Below are 21601 nucleotides of genomic sequence, written 5' to 3' on the forward strand. Positions count from 1 at the left end.
TTACAATGTTAACACAAGACAAACAAACTGATTCAGACTCTGCCTCCTAGAACTTCCTAGGAGGAATTTACCAGCAAATGCTGAAAATAAATAAACAACCCACTGCACAAAGTTTGATGCATAAGGCTGGCTCTTTTGGGTGTTATAGATGCCTCAGAGATCCAGAACAATGACTGCAACACGTGCTTACTTTAGGGTCCATTGCACCAAACACCATATTGGTTGAGGAGTTTAATGTGCATTCAGGGAGCATCGACTGGAAATATGCAAAGTAGGGAGATTATGATACCAATTAAGATGTAACAACAGTTTTATCCTCGTCTCACAATTTTGAACATTTGCAATTTTGGACACCTTCTCTTAATCACAAATGAGCACATTAACCAACAGGAAGAACCTCCCACAAGTACCATTTGAAAAGGTCATTGACTACTTTCAATTCGTTGTTGATTGTTTCTCCTGGCTGTTGTTACAAATGTTAAAGAGGTGCTTTCTCGAGTTCTTTAAAATGACTAATGTCTACAAGAGTGGAATGGCAATTGCTGAATGATTTGTTAGGTAAGGCTTCTGCACAAACTTGTTGCTCCCACATATGGGTGCAATAATAGACATTCCCCTTAGAATGGAGTACAATTGGGATAATGAGTGGACATGGGAGAGTGCAGGGCAAGCCGACAGAAGAGAAAGGAGATAGATGGACTTGCAACAGGAAATTATATACATCCTGAGAGGAAATCTCCTTCCTGAATCTTCTCACAGAAATCTGCCACTTGCTGCAGGTGTAATTGCAGCCTCAGAGCAAGGCTGCATTGCCACTGGCTGTAAAAGTGATGATAGCAATGAACTTTCACACACCTGGATACTTGCAGCTGAAGCTGAAGCTGGAGGTGTTTGCATAGTCTCCCAGTTTGCAGGAGGTCACTGGTAAGCACTATTCAAAGACAGGTAATTACAACCCATTCTCTCTTTCCAGAGAGCAGCAAATGGAGCAAGCGTACTACTTAGTGAGGACTGCAGGACACCCTCCCCTCCCCCATTGACTGCATACATAGTGCATTGTGCATGTCAATTCTGAGTAGCACTATTGCCAAAAACAATTACACTCTCTCAATGCACAGCCAATGTGTTATCGACCATACACTGTGAATCATACAGGTCAATACCTGATATCCTGGAAGCGGTTATGATGCCATCATGCTGTGGCAGTCCACTGTGTCATCAGAATCTGAACCATTTTGACATGCCTAAAAGTCAACTAATTAATCACTATTGTGCATTCCTTTAGTTCCTGTTTTCCTCTCCTAATCTTTCTAACCAGTGACTGCCACGTAGCTGGTAGAAGACTTCTGAATTTCAGTGGGGGAATATTGCAGAAAATCTTGGAGGACAACCTTGGGCAGCTATGGGCTTAGAAGGTCCAGCATTGGACTGCTCTGTAGTATAAGGGTCTAGAACATGTGGAGTTAAGATGGAACCAAGTACATTACCACCCACAGAGTGAATGTAAGATAGCACAGGATCTACACTTAGGAGTCGGTCTAGTGTTGGATAGAGTCGTGTGTACAAGCAAACATAGATTCATCTCCTAGCTTAAACCCTTTATTCTATTTATGTGTATAGTTCTTCAGTTAATAAATACATTCAATTAACCTGATCAAGGCGAGAAAGATTTCATTCATTGAATAATATCCAACAATGTACAGCATGGTGGCAGTGAATGGAAAAACCCAAAATCTTGCAAACAAAGTATAGGAGATGTAAAATTCTGCAAGACTAAAGAAAAATTCAATGCAGCTTTCTGATGCCATCATCAAGCTCCGCAAACAGACATGCAGAGGGAAATCACTCAGCTTAAAAACCTATGATGAGATAGTGGGAATATTGCAGGGCCGCTTCTCACCTAAACCTTTGGTCATTACCGAGAGGTTTAGGTTCCATAAGTGTGACTAACAAGAGGATGAATCAATTACACTGTTCGTAACTACTGAAGAAATTAGCTGAATACTGTGAATTCGGGGATATCTTGAACGACACCTTTAGAGACAGACTAATGTGTGGGCTAAGAAACAAAGCTGTCCAAAAGCGGTTGTGGACAGCAAATAACCTAAACTTAAAGAAGGTTTTAGATGTCGCTGTCTCCAAGGAATTGGCAGCCAAGGAATAGCTCAACAGTTACATTTGTGCACTAGAATCCATGAAATGAGATCAGAACACAGACGTAAGTTCAAAATTGACACTGATGTGCAAAAGTTCACCCCTCTCCCAAAAAAATGATTAAGTGTGGGAAAATTGCGATCTGATTCAGTGCCGGCATGTCTTGCATGAATCACACATGTTTTCTCACCCAGAATGACAGTCATTTTTTTGGGAAAGTTCCACCCAAGGCTTCCAGACCATTTGAACCTACAAATTAAAGTGGGGAGATATTATAATAATGTAAATACGAGGGTTGAACTAGTATGACTTAAAGTATATTGGAGAATCTGTTATGAGGTCAGGATGTTGACATCCATCTTGCTCCTTTGAACAATGGTATCTGCAGACATGTTAACAGCAGTCTGTACCTCCATGGCAGCAAGCTGATCTTGCCAGACATCAAGTCTGAGTTTCTATTGGGTAGTTTCTGATTGTGATGCAAAAGCACCTGAGCTATTGGTCATTGGATGCAACATTATGGTTTGCTCCACAAGTGTGGCAATGTAATTGGCCTCCAATTGCATGCGAAATGAATAAACTCCAAGCTCTGTGCCAAACCCTTTGAAAAGTTTGTGTTGGGTTCTACCATGTTCCTTGACATTGCATTTAAGATTTCTGGCAAGCCTGACAATGTACTGAAATTTTCAGCCCCATTCAATTTTACTCTCGGTAACAAGGGGCAAAGTGTAAAATCGGTTCCCTCCTCCACCCTCCCTCAATCCTGTGGATTTCCTGATTGGCAAGCCACATTAAAATGATCCCACTTGAAATCACTGTCCTTTTGGTTTGCATTGAGGAAATTATTTGAACTGAATTTTGAAACAAGTCAGAGGCTAAATTCCTTTCAGTTGCAAAACAGTTAAAGGAGCAAAATTTCCCCCTTTACTGTTGCAGGGGTTTACAATCGGGTAAAGAGCTTCAGTAAACTTGTGGTAAAAGGGAACTAAAAGTGTCATTTTCTCAGCATCATAAAATGCCAGCACTCCTCCAGTATAATTCAAGTAAACACCAACTCGCTCTAGCTTACCCCTGGCAGTAACTTTTAGGGATACGTTGTTGTGCCATGCCGTATACTGCTCGCAGCTACATTCTAGAGACCATGACATATTGTTCCTGCCTAACCAACATTTGCCTTTCCTGGGTATGGATGAATAAGCAACCCCAATCTCCCAGTCAGACTTGCTCTTCACCACTATCTCCCAGTAATGATTGCCAAATGTAAACCCTTGAGAGCCAAGCACGTACAAAGTGTCATCAAAGCGTTTGGGGCTATAAGGAGCCTTTACAGCTGTATCGGTGTAGCGTACGATTGTTCGGTCTTCTGAAAGGTTAAGGTTTTCATTTGCAGTTACCGGGTCAAAAGTAATTGTCATCGCATCTGTGTTGTTGGGATAAGGGAAAAAAAAGCCCATTAAACTGAAAATATTTAACACTAGATTGCATTATCTTGTAACGGTAAACATTTAATTATTGTTCATCAATGGCAGAATGTTCAGTTAGATAATGTGATGCGGCAGAACAATTGTTTCAGTAGGCCTTGACCCAAGTTTGACTTAACTAGTAGCATAAATGTAATAAAAGTTCCTCAATTGTTGCACAGAGACAATAATGATGTGGAGATGCTGGCATTGGACTGGGGCGGGCACAGTAAGAAGGAACCATGAGCTTTCGGAGAACTGCTCCTTCCTCAGGTGACTCTCCTGATGAAGGAGCAGCCTGACATTAAGAAAGAATGTCTGCTAAAATGAAGGTTTAAATGAATCATTATCACAGAATCCCTATAGTGCAGAAGGAGGCCATTCGACCCATTGAGTCTGCATTGAATATAATCCCACGTAGGCCCTATCCTGTCAAGGAAACCAGAGCACCTGTTGGAAACCCACGCAGACACGGGGAGAACATGTAAACTCCACACAGACATTGACCCAAGTCATGAATCAAACCCAGGTCCCTGGAGCTGTAAGGCAGCAGTGCTAACCACTGTGCCACCCATATTTAAATAATTAGTTAAATAATTAACCTGCTTCCCACAAGCAGATTCATCGCAGCACTTGTCCCATCCTGGTTTAAACTGGACATGAGGCTGGTTAAGTTCCTGTTTCAGTTTTTTGTATTTTATCTGTTGATGTGGACCCCAACCCACACATTTTTTGGAAGGTAAAAATCAGGCCATGGAGTTGGGAAAAAAGTAACTAAACTTTAGGTGGGATCCTACCAGGATAGTTTTGATTTTGCCAATGTTTAGTCGGGGGGCTTGCTTTGCTGACCCAGGGTTTGATATCTAATGGACAGCCAGACAGCGCTGAGTGGGCTGAGGAATCATAAACTGTGCCCACATATTCCTGCAGGGAGAGTTTGCTATTTGAATCTCACACAGAAGTGCCCAGTGGAAATTGGAGGTTTATTTAAAGGGAAAGAGAGAGCAATCATAAGGAGACCCTGTTAAGACATTAAAATACCTTCCAGAAGCCAGTTGAGAGTGTAACTGGCAAAGATCTGGGAGAAACTGTAAGGGGATTGATAAGAAATATAGCTTCATTTTGAGGAAATGATATATCACTTTTGAGGCAATCATATTTTGAATTGAGGTACATCTGTACTTTAAAAATGTCAGAATGTCCTGTGGTAATATATTACTAAGCAACTGTTATTCATCAATGATGAGATCCGTCAGGATTCGTGGTGTAATTCATGACTGAAACATTATTTTCATTAAAAATGTAACTACCATGCAGAAAAGAATAATGTGAAAAATCCCACATTAAAAGAAATGGTCCAAATGTTCAGTCACTGGTACATGTCAGGACCCTGAGAAAGTCTTGACATTCTCAATTCCATGTTATTGACACGCAAAGCCTCTGTTCAGCGTATTCCACAATTCCTACAACAGTGCGATTGGATGGCCATATCCATAGGGACCTGAACTGTATGCCCTATACTTACCTTGGCATTTACATGGATGTGTATAGAGCTGTTCAAAGCAGGTGTAAAGTCTTCTCAGCAGCATAACCCTAAGTCAATCAGGTAAAGTGTCAAAGCACTCCAGCACCCACAGAAAGGTTCACCCCACCCTCCCCACCTCACTAAGCAATGTTCACAGCTCCCCCCCATTCCTCGAAATGATCATTTCACCCACCTGCCCAACAATGATCATCTCCCTATAATTAAAGCAAAATACTCTGGAATCTGAAACAAGAACAGAACATGCTGGAAACACTCTGCAGCTCTGGCAGCATCTATGGAGAGAGAAGATCACCTCCCTCCCTCCTAACTTACCACCCCATCTCCTACTGTATAGTGCTCAACCTCTCCCACACTCGCCTCTGTATCCACCTACCAGAATCCATGGCAGGCTCCTGTCCAGCTGATGTCAGGAAGGTCAGCTTTGGCAGCGAGTGAAGGGTTGAGTGTTTCTGTGGGTTGAAGAAGGAGTGGACACCAGTGCAGCAAAGGAGAGAAGTGAACACTCTCAAGGGGCGAGGGAAGGGTAGTGAACCCTGTCAGGGGTGAGGGAAGGGAGTTAGTGTCGTCAGGGAGTGAAGGAGGAAGTGACCCCTGTCAGGGGCGATGGAGGGGAGTCAGTGCTGTCAAGGAATGAGGGAAGAAATGAACCATTATCAGGGAGTCAGGGAGGGTGTGAACACTGTCGGTGGGTGAGAGAGGGAGTGAACTGTCAGGGATGAGGAAGGGAGTAAACTGTTAGGGAGCAACGGAGGAGAGTGAACACTAGCAGGATTTGAGGGAGGGGAGTGAAGATTATTAAGGAGTCATGAGTGTTCACTCCCCTCCTGCACCCCCAGGCATAATTACTTCCAAATTACACATTTCTTTTAGGGCCACCAACACCGATCCACCTGTTGGTTCTTAGCACAGAACACAACTTTTATTTATATAGTGCCTTTAACATAATAATATATCACAATGTGCTTGACAAGACTTGGGGCGGCATAATGCACAGTAGTTAACACTGCTGCCTCACAGCGCCAAGAACCGGGTTGAATTCTTGGCTTGGTCATTGTGTGGGGTTTGCATGTTCTCTCCTTGTCTGTGTGGGTTTCCTCCAGTGCTCCAGTTTCCTCCCAAAGAGGTGTAGGTCAGGTAGATTGGCCATGCTAAATTGCCCCTTAGTGTCAGGAGGATTAGCAGGGTAAATACATGGGGCTACAGGGATAGGGACTGGGTGGGATTGTGGTCAATACAGACTCGATGGGCCAAATGGCCTTCTTCTGCACTGTAAGGATTTTATGACTATAAAACATAATATGACACAAGGAGTTATTAGGGCAGATGACCAAAAGCTTTGTTACACAATTGGGTTTTACAGAGTGTGTTAAAGAATGAAAATGAGATAAAGAGGCAGGGGGATGTAGCGAGGGTATTTCAAAACCAAGGTGTTAGATATCTGAAGATGTGGCTACCTATGGTGGAGCAATTAAAAATAGAGATAATCCAGGTAGTCAATCTGAATTAGAGGAGTGGGAGGAATGGCCAATATACATGTAAAATCTAATACAGTTTAATAAATAGGATGTATAAGCACATTATTACTTTCAGTGACATAAATAGCATTTAATTTGTTATTTAAATTTAATTTAAATTATTTATTGTAACCTTTTCAAATTGTCAAAGAATGAGAGCTATTGCAATATTGGTGAACAAATGTTCAGACTCACATGTCAGTAGGGCTTTCCTGACTGACGTATCATTCTTGGACAAGCTGTTGAAGAATTTGCTGATTGACTTCATCAAAGAAGAAAGCTTGGCCTCATCAACCACGGTATCATGGATAACTAGTCTCTGCTTGTTCAGTAAGGAGTTGATGCTAAAAGATAAAATAAATTAACATGCAAGTTGTGTCATCAGAATGTTACAGCATTAACGACAGGCACAAAACATTTTAAACCGAAAATCCAGGTAGATTTAAATATATCTTAGGTATTTAAGTTACTGAGATCAGCTGAGGATCCATTGTGTATAGTATGGTATAATCCACTGGAGACCTACCTGTCACACTGAAGGTGCCAACTGTATGCTAGAATTGCTAACCAGTCAATACTGAGGTTAAGCCTCAATACTTGAATACTGCTGCAGCTTTTCATTAGTCACGAGAAATAGACACTGGATAGTAGGCTTCTGTTAGCCATGTTAGGCTTTTACCTTCATAGAGTGGAATGATAGAATCATAGAATCTCTACAGTGCAGAAAGAAGCCTTTAGACCCGTCAAGCCTGCAATGACAGCAATCCTAACTCAACCTCATTCTTGTAACCCCACATATTTACCCTGCTAATTCCCCTGAGACTAAGATTCTATTTAGCTTGGCCAATCAACATCTTTAGACTGTGGGAGGAAACTGGAGCACCCGGAGGAAACTCACATAGACACAGGGAGAACGTACAAATTCCACACAGTCACCGAAGGCCAGATTTGAACCAGATCCCTGGCTTAGCAGGATTCTACTTGGTATTTGCATGAAGCAGCTATAATTTGACAGGGCAATTTGTAATTTCATTGCAATCTTTTGTTGATATTTCCTACTGAAGCCATGCTCCCTTCTTAAAGTTGTATTTCTGTAATCTATCTGAGGTTTTTGGAAGGAAACAACCTTTGTGCAGAGTCTAAACAGCATCCCGGGATGTTTCACCAGGCACCTCTTTCCCTCTCAGGGGAGAAAACGTGTGATCGGTGAGAACGCAAGGCAGCTATCTCCATACCTTTAGGATCAGGAACAAGTCATTGGCATCAGGACCGAGGCAATTATATTTCCTCATTTCTGAGGAGATCTGTATACTGATCCCCTAAAGAATCTGGACTAGAACTTTCCAACCTTCTGTAGTCAGACTTTGAAACCACTTCAAGGATGACTGCTGCCATGACATTCTTCAGTTGCTGAACTGTTCCAAGCAATAGCTAGACATATCTGACTAACCTCTGAAATATGTACATCTTTACCATGCAGCTGCTGGTACAAGACCAGGAATTTCATTATTACCCCCATGGACTGTTGCTATCAAATGGAGGATTACCACTAGAGCCCTTTCACAAAATCAGGAGCCTGACTTAAAGAAGGCTACAGTGAGACTTATATAGAATCCTGGCTCTTGGTGAACAGAAGGCCTCAGCCTCTAAGGAGTTTTTTTTTTAGCAGTGCCTGAACAAAATTAATGCGTGGCCCAGCTTTTGCCAAAGAGGCTGGCACTCTATCATGGTGAAAACCCTGGGAATGGACAAGTTTTCTAAGCCCTACCCCTGGGCCTGGCATTTCCCATCTCCACAGGAGCAGGAGGGGAGTTGGGTTGGGGTTCAGGCATGTGTGATTCATGGAGGCAGCTGACTCCACAGATTTCCAGTTCCTGAACCCCAGCTGCATGAATCCTGGAGATAAGAGAATGCTGAACTTGATGGATTCTTTGGATAGCCAGGTTCTTTGGAGAGGTAAGAAACTCTTTGGTTAGGGTTCCAGGTTACCTTTGAGAGAGTTAAGGCACCCTTTGAAATTGTGAGAATTTAACATGATTATACACTTTTAATGCACAAACTCATTGGAACTGTCCAGCTGTCAAGGAACTGTTCAGTTGTCAAGGAACTGACAAGGAACTGTCCACATGTCCAGGAAATGTCAAAACTGTGAAAGCTGTCCAGGAATTGAGCAAGGATATGAGGTGAGCTGGCATGGAGGGGGTAAGGGCAAAGTATGTTGTGTGGGGGGGTTCATGTGTTAACATAAATAGGCAGTAAGTTGGAATAGGCATATGGGGGAGACCATGGGTGTAGACAGAGGGGTTGGCATAGGTTGGCCTAGATGAGGCACAGAATGTGTGTGTGTGTGTGTGTGGGATGAGTTGAGGCCTGTTTTTTAAAATTTAAACTCATTGCCATGTCACAGAGGCAGAACTCCATACCCATCAACTTCTGCATTTGTTCTAGGGCCACCCAGCCTGACTGCGATTTCAGGCCATCCGTCCCACCCCACCAACTAAAAATCCAAGCTGTGAGTGGACATTTTTAAATGCCGGGTTCAGAGAATCAGAAAATCAGCCAGCTCTGCACAACCAACCTGGGGATAAAAATCTGGGCAAACAGCTCTGTGAAAGGCAATTGACACGGATCATGGGGAAGAAGGGTCTGCCTCAAATAGTGGCAGACACAGTCTCTCAATCAGGAATGAGAAGAGATTCTGTACGCTAAGACCTGTCATTGTACTAATCACTCCTCTGAGTTTAATCAGCATCCTTTTAAGACAGGAGGTGGAATTTTACTGGCACCCTCGCCCCAAATAGAACAGAATTCCCTGTTGGCCTCAGGCAGGGTTTTGCGAGCCTCACTCGAACGAGGTCATAAAATACCGGCCAGGGTGACTCAAACAGCGCCAAGAAGTAACCGTACCAACGATCCTGTATAATGTCAGTTAAACTCCAGGTTCTTGTGAAAGGTTACCTGCACCAATTACTCTGTTTATCTCAGTAAAACTTTTGATTTGATTTGATTTTTATTGTAACATGTGTTAGTATACAGTAAAAAGTATTGTTTCTTGCGCGCGAAAGAGACAAAGCACACCGTACATGGAGAGCGAAAAGAGAGAGTGCATAATGTGATATTACAGTCACTAATAAGTTAATTCCTTATAAACACACCTCAGCACCCGATTTGCTTCAACTATGACTTCAGTTTTGGTATGAACGTTCCAGCTTCTGATCGTGTTCAGGTTGTAATGTAAATTCAGTCGTGGTTGAACTAATTTCGACTGTGAAATGATGTGAGACTTCCGGCAGGGGGTGGATTCACACCACTTCAGTTTGACACCACATGCAGCTTGGCGTCAAATAAGGTTTAAAAACTACCCAAGGGAGTTCTACTATGAATAATGGATTAGACAATGCAGATGCTCCCACAAGCACAGCCTAAACATTTAAAAATGTAACTTCCGCGATAGAGCTTGACACATGCATTTAACTATGCACTTACAGTGTTCTCTCCTCAGCAGAGGAATTGGAGTCACAGCCAGGCAGGACCCAAACAATGTCTGAAGATGGTGGCTGCTGTTGTTGCAAATATATAATTCATGTTTCATGTGTTTTAAAAGGAACCTTTTTATTTTAGAATATAACTTGTAGTTTTAGGAATGAAAGTTTTAACTGTAGAATATGGGGTATATGTGATGCAGATTAGCCGGGAGGTTATGACATTTCAAACATCAGAATAGAAGAGATAGAGCTATAAAGGACTGGACAGCATACTCCAGATTGCCCACCTGGAAGAAAAGCCAGCACGGAAGCAACCTGCTCCATACCAGCCTGCCACATCAGCCTGAAAAGCATATTAATGGGCACTGCTAGGACAATAAGCAGGCCAACGAATCCCGGAACAAGATAAGGCCGAGAACCTCCTCATGAACCTGCTCCTGGATCTGATCAAACTTGCCATAAACAGGTGCAGGCAGCAGACAACCGAGGGGTCATCCTACCCAACTGCCTGCCCCTCTACCAAGGCCACAGTCACAGCCAGCTATCCCTGGAAAGAGAGCATGCGATATCCCTTGGAAGCGTTCCATGCCCACTGGACACTGCAGCAGCTGGGGTGTGTTATCGACCCCTCTAATCACATTTTAGTTTTTTTTCTGCTTCATCTTTTGTTTCAAGCGGTTCCCTTCTTTTTGGGGGCTACCCTTTTTAATTTGTCCCTCAGTTAATTTGATTTAGTTTAATTGTTTAGTCAAAAGGAGTAACCGATTTTTTTTTGTTGTCACTGGTTTTTTTGCTGTTTAATCTGAAAGGCTGGTTTTGATAAGCGTCGTCATGTGTCACATATTTCCCAAACTACTCTCGTCCAATTTAACACAGTGCATTCAGTTCTCCACATGGAGAGGGTGGGGTTTATGATGTTGATTGAGCTGTTCCCAAGTTGATTGTGACCCAGAGTGTGTTAAAGTTGCACTCCTGTCACGATGAAATGCATTCTCCATTCTTAGTGAAAGCAGTTGTTACTAATTGAGGAAAGGTTAGGACAGAACATGGAAGGAAAAGACGATTTGTGTCTATGTTCTCTGGGCTTTGTGAAAAAACCCCAATTTAGGAAATACTGGTTCCAGATTCTTCCTTTACTCTGAATTGAAGCTGAGTACATTCTACTGAATGCGTATCATTGGATTGTTTTTGCTATACTTTGTTCAGCAGTTAAATCTATATTTGAAGGTTCTTGAAAACAAATGCTTGATGGTTGAGTAAATATGTATTTTTGGGAATAATTAATAATATTATAAAACTATATATTGGTGGAAATCACAAGTTTTCTTCTAAATATTCAAATTGTCTACAGCTTAGTGAACTTCACGAATTTCTCATGTTCTATGTATGTGCATTACAGAAAATATAGATCTTCACCTAGATCTGTGGATGTTTTCTGGGAGGTAGTCAGAGACTATTGATGTGTGGCACTGTTGTTAATTAGCAATGACAATGATTATAGAGTCTGCATGTGCAGTACAAATTATTTGAGTCAAAATTATCTTTATCAGTTCTGTACTGGCTCAAAGTACTTCATACCATGGGCTACAGTTTCATTTCTGCCCTGACTAGAAATGGTCACAAATTGAAAACTTAAAAGAGGAAAGAATCAGGAGTCGAAAACAGGTTCAATCCTGCTTTCCTTCCATTTAAAACAAGGGCAGCAGGTGCCATTATAACGATGCAACTCCCCATCACCCCCACTCTCACCCCCAACCCACCCAATTGGGCTCCTTGCTCTCTATCAGATAATAATTCATGCCCAGGCAAAGTAGAATTTTAAAAATTTCCCCTATGAAATCTGTCCATAGATATCAATGAGATGAGTATTGTTATTTGTAGTTTGGGCTAAGATTAATTGAGGGAGAAAAGTTGCCAGATATTTGGAGGGTTCTCTGCTATTTTTAAATTGGTATCATGGAGTATTTCAATTTCCACATGTGCAGTTAGGAGTACAGGCACGTCCAGAGCTGCCTGTATCACATTAGATAATGAGCTAAAATCATAGCCTGAACTCTGAACCTTCTGACATAGAGGTGAGAGCACCACCAATTATGCCAAGTTGTTTCAAGATATAGAATAGCTTCAAGTAAATAGTGAAAAAGATACACAGATGAACGTTTTGTCAACAGATGTAGAATCATAACAAACAATCATGAATATTATTCATATATATTGATGAAGGGACTTGCACAAAATAGAATATGCAGCTTGTCATACTTGGAATTCAGTTTGAAAAATAAACTCTGAATTTTCAAAATGGATGCTCACTGTAACTGAGTGAATGCCCACTTATTACAAAAATCAACAGAGTGCCAATATGCTGAAGGAATTGAATGGAGAGGATTATTGTGCTTTCATTTTTGCTCATAGATCTGCTCGCACACAGATCAGTTGGCATGTCAAGCAATGCCCAGGAGCAATGGCATGACTGGAGTGGACATGAGGCTGCTGCATCTCTGCAATATCGCTCAGCAGCAATGGCAACAGCAGCCTTTCACAGGTGATGGTTTGTGCCATGGTGGTCAACTCTGCGTTTGCTATTGCCTGGGTGTGTCTCAGGAGCCCCCCACATTGGATGGCAGTCCCTGCTGCATTTACTGCAGAGGAAGACAATGGGCTGAGAAGGTGTGTGATTTGCTCGTCTCTGCTTTCTCTTGTTTTTTCCTAGGCCCTCTTCTCAGCCAGCTGAGATTTTAGTTTCTGCTGGCCTCTTCCAATGCCCTTCCTAACAGCATCCTGAGGTTACAGGTGTCAACAACTGACTCTCAGTTGTCAGTATCTACCACCTTCATACTTCATTTGCAATTGTCCATATAGTGGAGGTCTGGATGCCCAGGAATTTGTTACCAGTGGCCAATTCACCATACAGAAGGTCTTTGGGTATATGGCCATCATCCATCCAATGAACACAGCCAAAGCCAGTGCAGAGATAATTGGTTTAGCAATGAATGCATACCAATGGAATTAACACGACCGAGGACCTCTGATTGGTGACCTTTCCTGCCAAGAGATGCCAAAGATATATCTGTGACAGTGAAACTTTTCAGCCTTTTTCCTGCCTAGCATACTTTGTCTTGGTATCACCAATGTCCAGGAGTGTGCTAAGGGCACAGGCTTGTAAACTCATGGTTTAATATTCTTGGTCAGATTGCTGTTGTTCCACACTCTCATACTCTGCTTGGACATAGCAGCTGCAGCTTTTGTGATGCATGTATTGATTTCAGCACCAAGTGACAGATTGCTGGTGATTCTGCAGCCTCGATATGTGAATTTATCATGAACCTCTAGCACAAGAACATAAGAACTAGAAGCAAGAGTAGGCCATCTGGCCCATCAAGCCTGCTCCGCCATTCAATAAGATCATGGCTGATCTCTTTATGGACTCAGCTCCACTTACCCGCCTGCTCACCATAACCCTTCATTCCTTTACTGTTTAAAAATTTATCTATCCTTGCCTTAAAAACATTCAATGAGGTAGCCTCAACTGCTTCACCGGGCAGGGAATTTCACAGGTTTACAACCCTTTGTGTGAAGAAGTTCCTCCTCAACTCAGTCCTAAATCTGCTTCCCCTTATTTTGAGGCTATGCCCCCTAGTTCTAGTTTCACCTGCCAATGCAAACAACTTCCCTGCTTCTATCTTACCTATTCCCTTCATAATCTTATATGTTTCTATAAGACCTCCTCTCATTCTTCTGAATTCCAATGAGTATAGCCCCAGTCTATTCAGTCTTTCCTCATAAGCCAACCCTCTCAACTCTGGAATCAACCTCGCGAAATTCCTGAACAAGGTCCTCTGTACAGCAGCATGCTGCAATCTTTTGTCTTTTAAATAATAGTCTATTTTGCTATTATTCCTACTAAGATGGATGACCTCACATTTACCAACATTGTACTCCATCTGCCAGATCCTCGCCCACTCACTTAAATTATCTATACCCCTTTGCAGACTTTCAGCATCCTCTACAGACTTTTCTCTTCCACCCATCTTAGTGTCATCTGTAATTTTTAACATGCTACTCTTGGTCCCCAACTCCAAATCATCTGTGTAAATCATAAACAATTGCAGTCTCAACACTGATCCCTGAGGCACACCACTAGTCACTGAGCGCCAAGCAGAAAAACACCCATTTACCCCCACTCTTCGCTTTCAATTAGTTAACCAATTCTCTATCCATGCTAATACATTACCAGTAACACCGTGCATCTTTATGTATAGGTTTCCCATTGTCCACTGCACATGTAATGTTCTCAAATTGTTGAGAATGTCACATTGTTAATGCTGATAAATAGTAGTACATCAACATCCCGAAGCATGACATTTGACTTCCTGAGACCAATGTTCCAACCAAACTCTTTACTGGTATGAGGGTGACAGTAAAAAGTCAGATGAGACTGGAAAAACCAGCAGATCCAAGCTACCACTAAGCAGAGCGCATGATGGAGACAAGTCTTTGGGCACCTCAAGGGTACAGAGAACAATGTTGAAACTGGTACCCAGCACCCCATAGGAAAAGCACCAAGTTAGATTCTAAACCACACAAAACATACATGTTTTCATCAAGGGAATCACAAAAGCAACACACATACACATTATTTATTTGTTATATTCGTTTGCATTTAATTCAACAGGATGGAAAAAGCTGTTTAAAATTATCAACAAGAATAACAGCTTGTATTTATACAGTATCTTTACCTTAGTGAAAAATGACCCAAGGTGCTTCACAGGAATGTTATTTGACATATCAAGAAGTTGGTGGTGTTGTGGTATTGTACGGAATAATAATCTAGAGACCTACAGCAAGTTCTGGGGCCCAGGTTCATATCCCACCACAGCAGATGGTGACATTTGAATCCAGTAAAAAAAATCTAAAATTAAAAGTCTAATGCTGACTATGTAACAAGTTTAAGGGCAATTACAGATGGACACATCATTTGAATGATTTTTTAAAAATTGTGACATACTGTTTGGGCCAAGTACAGTGGGATCTGTTTCTTCACCTTTGAGCATTTCAAAAGGAAGAAAGATACACTAGACTGATGAGGAGCAATGTTCAGTACGTTGAGTAAAATGAGACTTTTGTTAAAAAGAAAGGTTTACATTATTAGAGGGCTTTTCATAGCTTCAGAATGTCCCAAACTGTTTTATAGCCAATTAAGTACTTTTCCAGTGTAGTCACTTCTGTAATGTATGAAATGTTGAATAAGTAGCACCTATGATGTGGTCTTTCTGGATTTTCAGAAGGCGTTTGATAAGGTACCTCACAAGAGGTTACTGCAGAAGGTCAGAGGACATGGAGTTGGGGGTAGGGTGTTAGCGTGGATAGAGGATTGGTTGTCAAATAGGAGGCAGAGAGTGGGGGTCAATGGGTGCTATTCGGATTGGCGGTTGGTGACTAGTGGGGTGCCCCAGGGGTCGGTGCTGGGGCCTCAGCTATTTACCATTTATATAGATGATCTGGAGGAGGGAACCGAGTGTAGGGTGTCGAAATTTGCTGATGACACCAAGATTGGGGGAAAGGCAAATTGTGCGGAGGGTGTGGAGAGTCTGCAGAAGGATCTAGATAGGCTGGGCGAATGGGCCAGGAAATGGCAAATGGAATTTAATGTTGGCAAGTGTGAGGTGGTCCACTTTGGTAGGAAGAATGGTAGGAAGGACTATTACTTACGTGGCGAAAAACTGCAGCAGGCGACGGTGCAGAGGGACCTCGGGGTCCTTGTGCATGAGTCGCAAAAACCCAGCCTGCAGGTGCAGCAGGTGGTCAGGAAGGCGAATGGGATGCTGGCCTTCATAGCGAGGGGGATTGAATATAAAAGTAGGGAGGTCTTGCTGCAGCTGTATAGGGCATTGGTGAGGCCGCAGCTGGAGTACTGTGTGCAGTTTTGGGCGCCGCACCTGCGCAAGGATATTTTGGCCTTGGAGGGAGTGCAGAGGAGGTTTACTAGGCTGATACCGGAGTTGAGGGGGTTGAGCTATGAGGAGAGGCTGAATAAACTGGGCTTGTACTCGTTAGAGTTTAGAAGAATGAGGGGAGATCTCATTGAGACGTATAAGATGATGAATGGGATGGATAGGATAGAGGTGGAAAGACTCTTCCCGCTCAAAAAAGACAGTAGGACTAGGGGGCACAGCCTCAAGATAAAGGGGGGGCGGTTCAGAACGGAGTTGAGGAGGAACTTCTTCACTCAAAGGGTGGTGAATCTCTGGAATTCTCTGCCCGTTGAAGTGGTGGAGGCTGCCTCGCTAAATATTTTTAAGAAGCGGGTTGATGGGTTTTTGATAAGAGAGGGGATTAAGGGTTATGGGGAGAGGGCGGGAAAGTGGAACTGAGCCACGACAGATCAGCCACGACAGATCAGCCATGATCTTATTGAATGGCGGGGCAGGCTCGAAGGGCCAGATGGCCTACTCCTGCTCCTATTTCTTATGTTCTTATGTTCTTATAACAGTGACACCTACACTAATGAATGAGATATGGCTTAAGGAAGGAAGATTAGCAACAGACCTAGAAATCCAATAGTGATAGTAGATTTGATAATTAGAAGGACTGAACCTTTGCAGTCCAGTTTGGATGCAATGTTGCCTGCCTTCCATTAAAGTCAGTGGTGTAAAACAAGATATAATTGGATGCCTGCTCAATATCATCTGTTTCAAGACAAGATCTATATACTTGCAGAAAGAACATTTGCAGTGCATTGAGGGCCTCAATTGTTAACCACGTATGTCTCCATACTTTTTCTATTTGCATTTTGCCCCTATAGCCTGTTCACTTGGACACAGTCTCCTTCGGCTACATGAAAGAGATTGCACTTGGACCACTAACATCTACAAAATGACCTCTGAGCCACCTGAGATTGGCCTAGCAGAGGAAGATCAACTTCATTTAGGCAAATTGAGCAATACCATTTTCCAAACTCTTTCAAATTGTTGGGAAAAATTGTTAAATATACAACCCTGTGTCATTATATTTAATAAATTTCCAATGGTTGTGCAATTAGCTTTTGATTAGCCCTTATATTATATATACTTATGTATGATTATATGTCAGAAAACCAAATGATATACTGAATTTCTTACTTACCGATATTCATTGCAGTTTGCTCCCTGAAAAGATAGCAAAAGAGTTTCAATTACATCAAATTAGATAGCACAGAGATAGCCATTCAACCCTAACAGTTTATGCTTCACTTGAGCTGCCTCTCATTCTTCCTCATCTAACTCTATCAGCATAATAATCTATTATCTTATATATACTTATCTAGACTTCCCTTTAATGCATCTATTCAATTCACCTCTCTATTCCCTATGGTAGTGAGTTCCACATTTTCAGCACTTTCTGGATATTTAAGATGCCTTGGAATGCATTCCTTGCTGGTCTCCTCTCTGCCACCATTTGTAAATTTGAGATCATCCAAAGTTCTGCTGCCTGTGTCCTAATGTGCACTAAGCCTCATTCACCCAACAACCCTGTGCTCATTGAGTATATTGGCTTCCAAATAAACAATGCATTGCTTTTAAAATTCTCATTCATTTTCAAAAACCCTGCCTTGTCCCTTGCAATTCGAGCCACACAAATTCAAGGCATTGATTATCTCCAACAAGGGACAATAAAACTTCTCCTTGGCATTCAGTGGCATAACCATCACACAGTTCCCCTTATCAACATCCTGGAGGGTTTACCATTGACAAGTATCTTACCATATTGTACATATATAGTGACTACAAAAGCAGGTCAGACACTGAGACTCCTGAAGAGAGCATCTCACCTAATTGCCCAAAGTCTATCCTATCATCTATAAGGCAGATGGGGAGATAGGAGTTTGATGGAACACTTTCCACTTGCATGGAATGGCATGGCTCCAATAACACTCAAGAAGTTTGAAACCATCCAGGACAAAGCAGGGCTTGATCCATTAATTTAAATATTCACTCCCTCCACCATCAATGCACAGTGGCAGCCGTGTGCACTATAAACAAGGTGTACTGCAGCAATTCCCCAAGACTCCTTTGACAGCACCTTCCAAATCTGTAACCTCTAGCACCAAGGAAGAGAAAAATAACAGATGCATGGGAATACTAGCAAGTGCAAGTTGCTCTTCAAGCCACTCAACATGCTGACTTAGAGTTACATCACCTAACTATAAATCTAAACTTAACTCTTCACTATCACTGGGTCAAAACCCTGGAAATCCCTCTGTAACAGCACTTTGGGTGTATTTACACCTCATGACTGCAGTGTTTCAAGAAGGCAGTTCACCACTACCTTGTCATGGACACTTGGTTTCCGTCATTTCCATCAGTCCTACAAACTCCCCGGGTCTCTGCTATCTCCAAATTCTGGGAGATTAAGCATTCCAGCTTTTAATCACTCCACTATGCCTTTAGCTGCATTGGCCAGTGGTGGAGGTCATGGTGCTGTGGGCCGAACCTGCTTTTATCAGAGAACTCAAGAAGAAGAACAATCCTGTGAAGATCCCTGGAATATTTGTACTAAGTTAAAGATATTTGATTTCTTGGCGACTGTCTTAGTCTGATAGTCTCTATATATCACTCTTCACCACAAATGGAAAACCTCTCTCTCTGTGCCTACTGCACCAAAAACTCCCATAATTTTAGCGGTTTCTGTATGGTCACCTCTCAGCCTTCTCATTTCAGGAGAAAAGAGAACCAAACTGTTGATCCTTTCCTAATTGGTATAACATTCCAATTCTAGTCTCATGCCAGTATATCCTCTTCAGTGCCTCTATATCCTTTTTATAATTGCTTTCAGACAAATCTGTTGGAAGGAGAACATTACACAGCTTTTAATGTTAATGCGTTAAGAATAATAGTGAATAATACTCCTGGAAAGTCATTTAAAAGTAAGTTACCTTTAGAAATCTGAATGAGTCACTGTGATTTAAAATGGTGTTTATCTGCTCAATAGTTCTATTTAAGTCATCAAGCTCTTCCACCCAGTCTTTAGTCTGTGCTTCAATGTACAGTGTGGCAGCCTGACGTTCAGCTTCAATGAATTGTAGGGTCTGCTGCTCATCCTCTTCAATAAGTGCTTTAATCCCCTTATAATGCTGTATAGCTTTTTCTAGATATCCAGAATACACTTCCTATATGAATTAATGATCCAAAAAAGAAAACACTTTAGATTGCTTTCATGCAAATGCCCATATTCGAATATTTATATCTTCATTTAAGGGCACTTTTTAAAATAACCCAAAAATAAAGAATCAAGGAATTGTGAAAAATAGTTAGTCTAACATTACAGTAGTATCAGTAATGGTAACTATGAAACTATTGGACTGGCATGGTGCTATTGGACTGGCAAATCCAGCTAACTCATGTTCGCTCAGAGCAAGAAACTTGCCGCACTTACCTGGTCTAGCCTAGATTTTTTTACCCTTTCATAGAGATGTGGGCATTGCTGACTGGACCAACATTTATTGCTCATTCCTAATTGTTTGTGTGGAGTTTGCATGTTCTCCCCATGTCTGCACGTGTTTCCTCCGAGTGCTCTGGTTTTCTCCCACAGACCAAAAATGTGAAGATTAGATGCATCAGCTATGCTAAGTTGTCCCTTAGTGTCCAAAGACATATAGGTTAGATGGATTAACCGTGGTAAATGTATGGGATTACAGGGATTTAGGATGGGGGGGATCTTGCTGGGTAAAATGCTCTTTTGGAGAGTTATTGCAGACTCGATGGGTGAATGGCCTCTTTCTGCACTGTACGGTTTCTATGCAAAATTGCCCTTGACGTCAACCACATTGTTGTCAATCTGTTGTCACATGTAGGCAAGACCTGGCAGATTGCCTCCCCTAAAGGACATTAGTGAACCAGGTGAGTTTTTATGACAATTGACAATGGTTTCATAATCAGAATTAAAAATCTGATTTTTAATTCCAGGTTTTTATTCAATTCAAATTTCTTCATCTGCCGTGATGAGATTCAAACATGTTGTATGCGACATGAGCTGGTTTATGGACAGATGCATCTACCTGACAATGTGGAAAGTTGCTTAGGAGTGTCATCTCCACAAATACCAAGGGAAAATCCAATCTAGACAAAAAAATCTCATCAATTTACAGTAAAGTGATGGGAGATGTAATTGACAGTGCTATCAAGCATCACTTACTCACTGGTAACCTGTCAGTGCTTAGTTTGGATTCTGCAAGACCCACTTGTCTCCAGACCTCATTATAACATGAATCCAAAGCCTACAAAGGAGCTGAATTCCAGAAGTGAGATGGGAGTGACTGCCCTAAACATCAAAGCAGCATTTAATGGAATGTGGTAATAAGCGATCCTTGTAAAGTTGAAGTAAATGTAGACTACATGTTTCCTCTTATGGGGAAATCTAGAATAAGAAGTCACAGGTATAGGTTGTGAGGCAGTAGATTTAAAACTGAGATGAGGAAGAACTATTTCTCACAGAGGGTGGTGAACTCATAGAATTTGTTGCCCCAGAACGCAGTGGAACCTGAATCATTGAATGGTTTCAAGAGGGAGCTAGACATATGTCTGATAATAAAGGAAAAGAGGAATATAGGATCATGTGGGGAGGTGGATTTGAGACAAGGGAAAGATCAGCCATGATCTGATTGAATGGCGGAGCAGGCTCAAAGGGCTGAATTTGCCTACTTCTACTCCAAGTTCCTATGTTCCTAAATGGGAATCATGGGGAAAACGCTCCACTAGCCAAGGTCATAGCTAACTGTTATGTTACAAGTGGACAGGAGCCCTGACCCAATAGATGTAACTTTTGTTTTCTATTTGGAAACATGGATGGACAGAATTATGGCAATTAACATTTTAAAAAGAATAAAACATTTATTAAACATGAAATGATTCACTGTAACACAATACTCTTTCACCCCACCGATAACTTCACAGATTTTAAAGGATAACACAAGTTACAAAATGTTATACTATGACGTTCTCAGCAAGAACAGAATGCATGTAAGCCAACAACCCAGCTGTAGTCAGAAACACTTCACTCTGATGCCAAGTGGCAGATGCCATTCACTGCTACTTATGTGGATTTCTCATCAAATCCCCCAGATGATATCACACTGTAAGCTAATTTATTTAATAATCCTCTTCATCTCTTGAAGGACATAATGCAGCTCTAAGCCAATTTGTCTCGCTAGAATTCTAACTTCCACATGAGTGTTTCTAAACACCACTCTCGAAAGGACACACCTTGGAATCTTCTCCCAAATAATGCTTTCTGTCAGGTTTCTACACCCAATGGTCCACTTCCAGGATTTGACTCTCTCCTTTCAGTATTCCTCTGCCTTGTATGGCCACATGTACTCAAGCTTCTATACAATCTCTCCGGTACCCGGGCATACCAACAGAACACTACTGCTTCACAGACTGTGTTGAAGTGTCACCAACCTCAGAA

The 21601-nt window shown here is 41.9% G+C and overlaps 1 protein-coding gene across 1 annotated transcript in view; it reads right to left on the bottom strand.

Annotated features, from left to right (window-relative positions):
* Positions 1-3029: 3029 nt before the first annotated feature.
* LOC145349307 (E3 ubiquitin-protein ligase TRIM62-like) overlaps positions 3030-21601 on the bottom strand; it is a 36673-nt gene continuing 18101 nt past the window's right edge. The window contains exons 3-6 of the mRNA XM_080197808.1: positions 19071-19304; positions 17282-17304; positions 6870-7018; positions 3030-3574 (exon numbers count right to left, since the gene is read on the bottom strand). Coding sequence (XP_080053934.1) covers positions 3030-3574; positions 6870-7018; positions 17282-17304; positions 19071-19304 — 951 coding nt within the window. The remainder of the gene's footprint in view (positions 3575-6869; positions 7019-17281; positions 17305-19070; positions 19305-21601) is intronic.

Source organism: Carcharhinus amblyrhynchos, chromosome 10, assembly GCF_965287045.1.
Source record: "Carcharhinus amblyrhynchos chromosome 10, sCarAmb.v2.hapA, whole genome shotgun sequence".
Classification (NCBI taxonomy): Eukaryota; Metazoa; Chordata; class Chondrichthyes; order Carcharhiniformes; family Carcharhinidae; genus Carcharhinus; species Carcharhinus amblyrhynchos.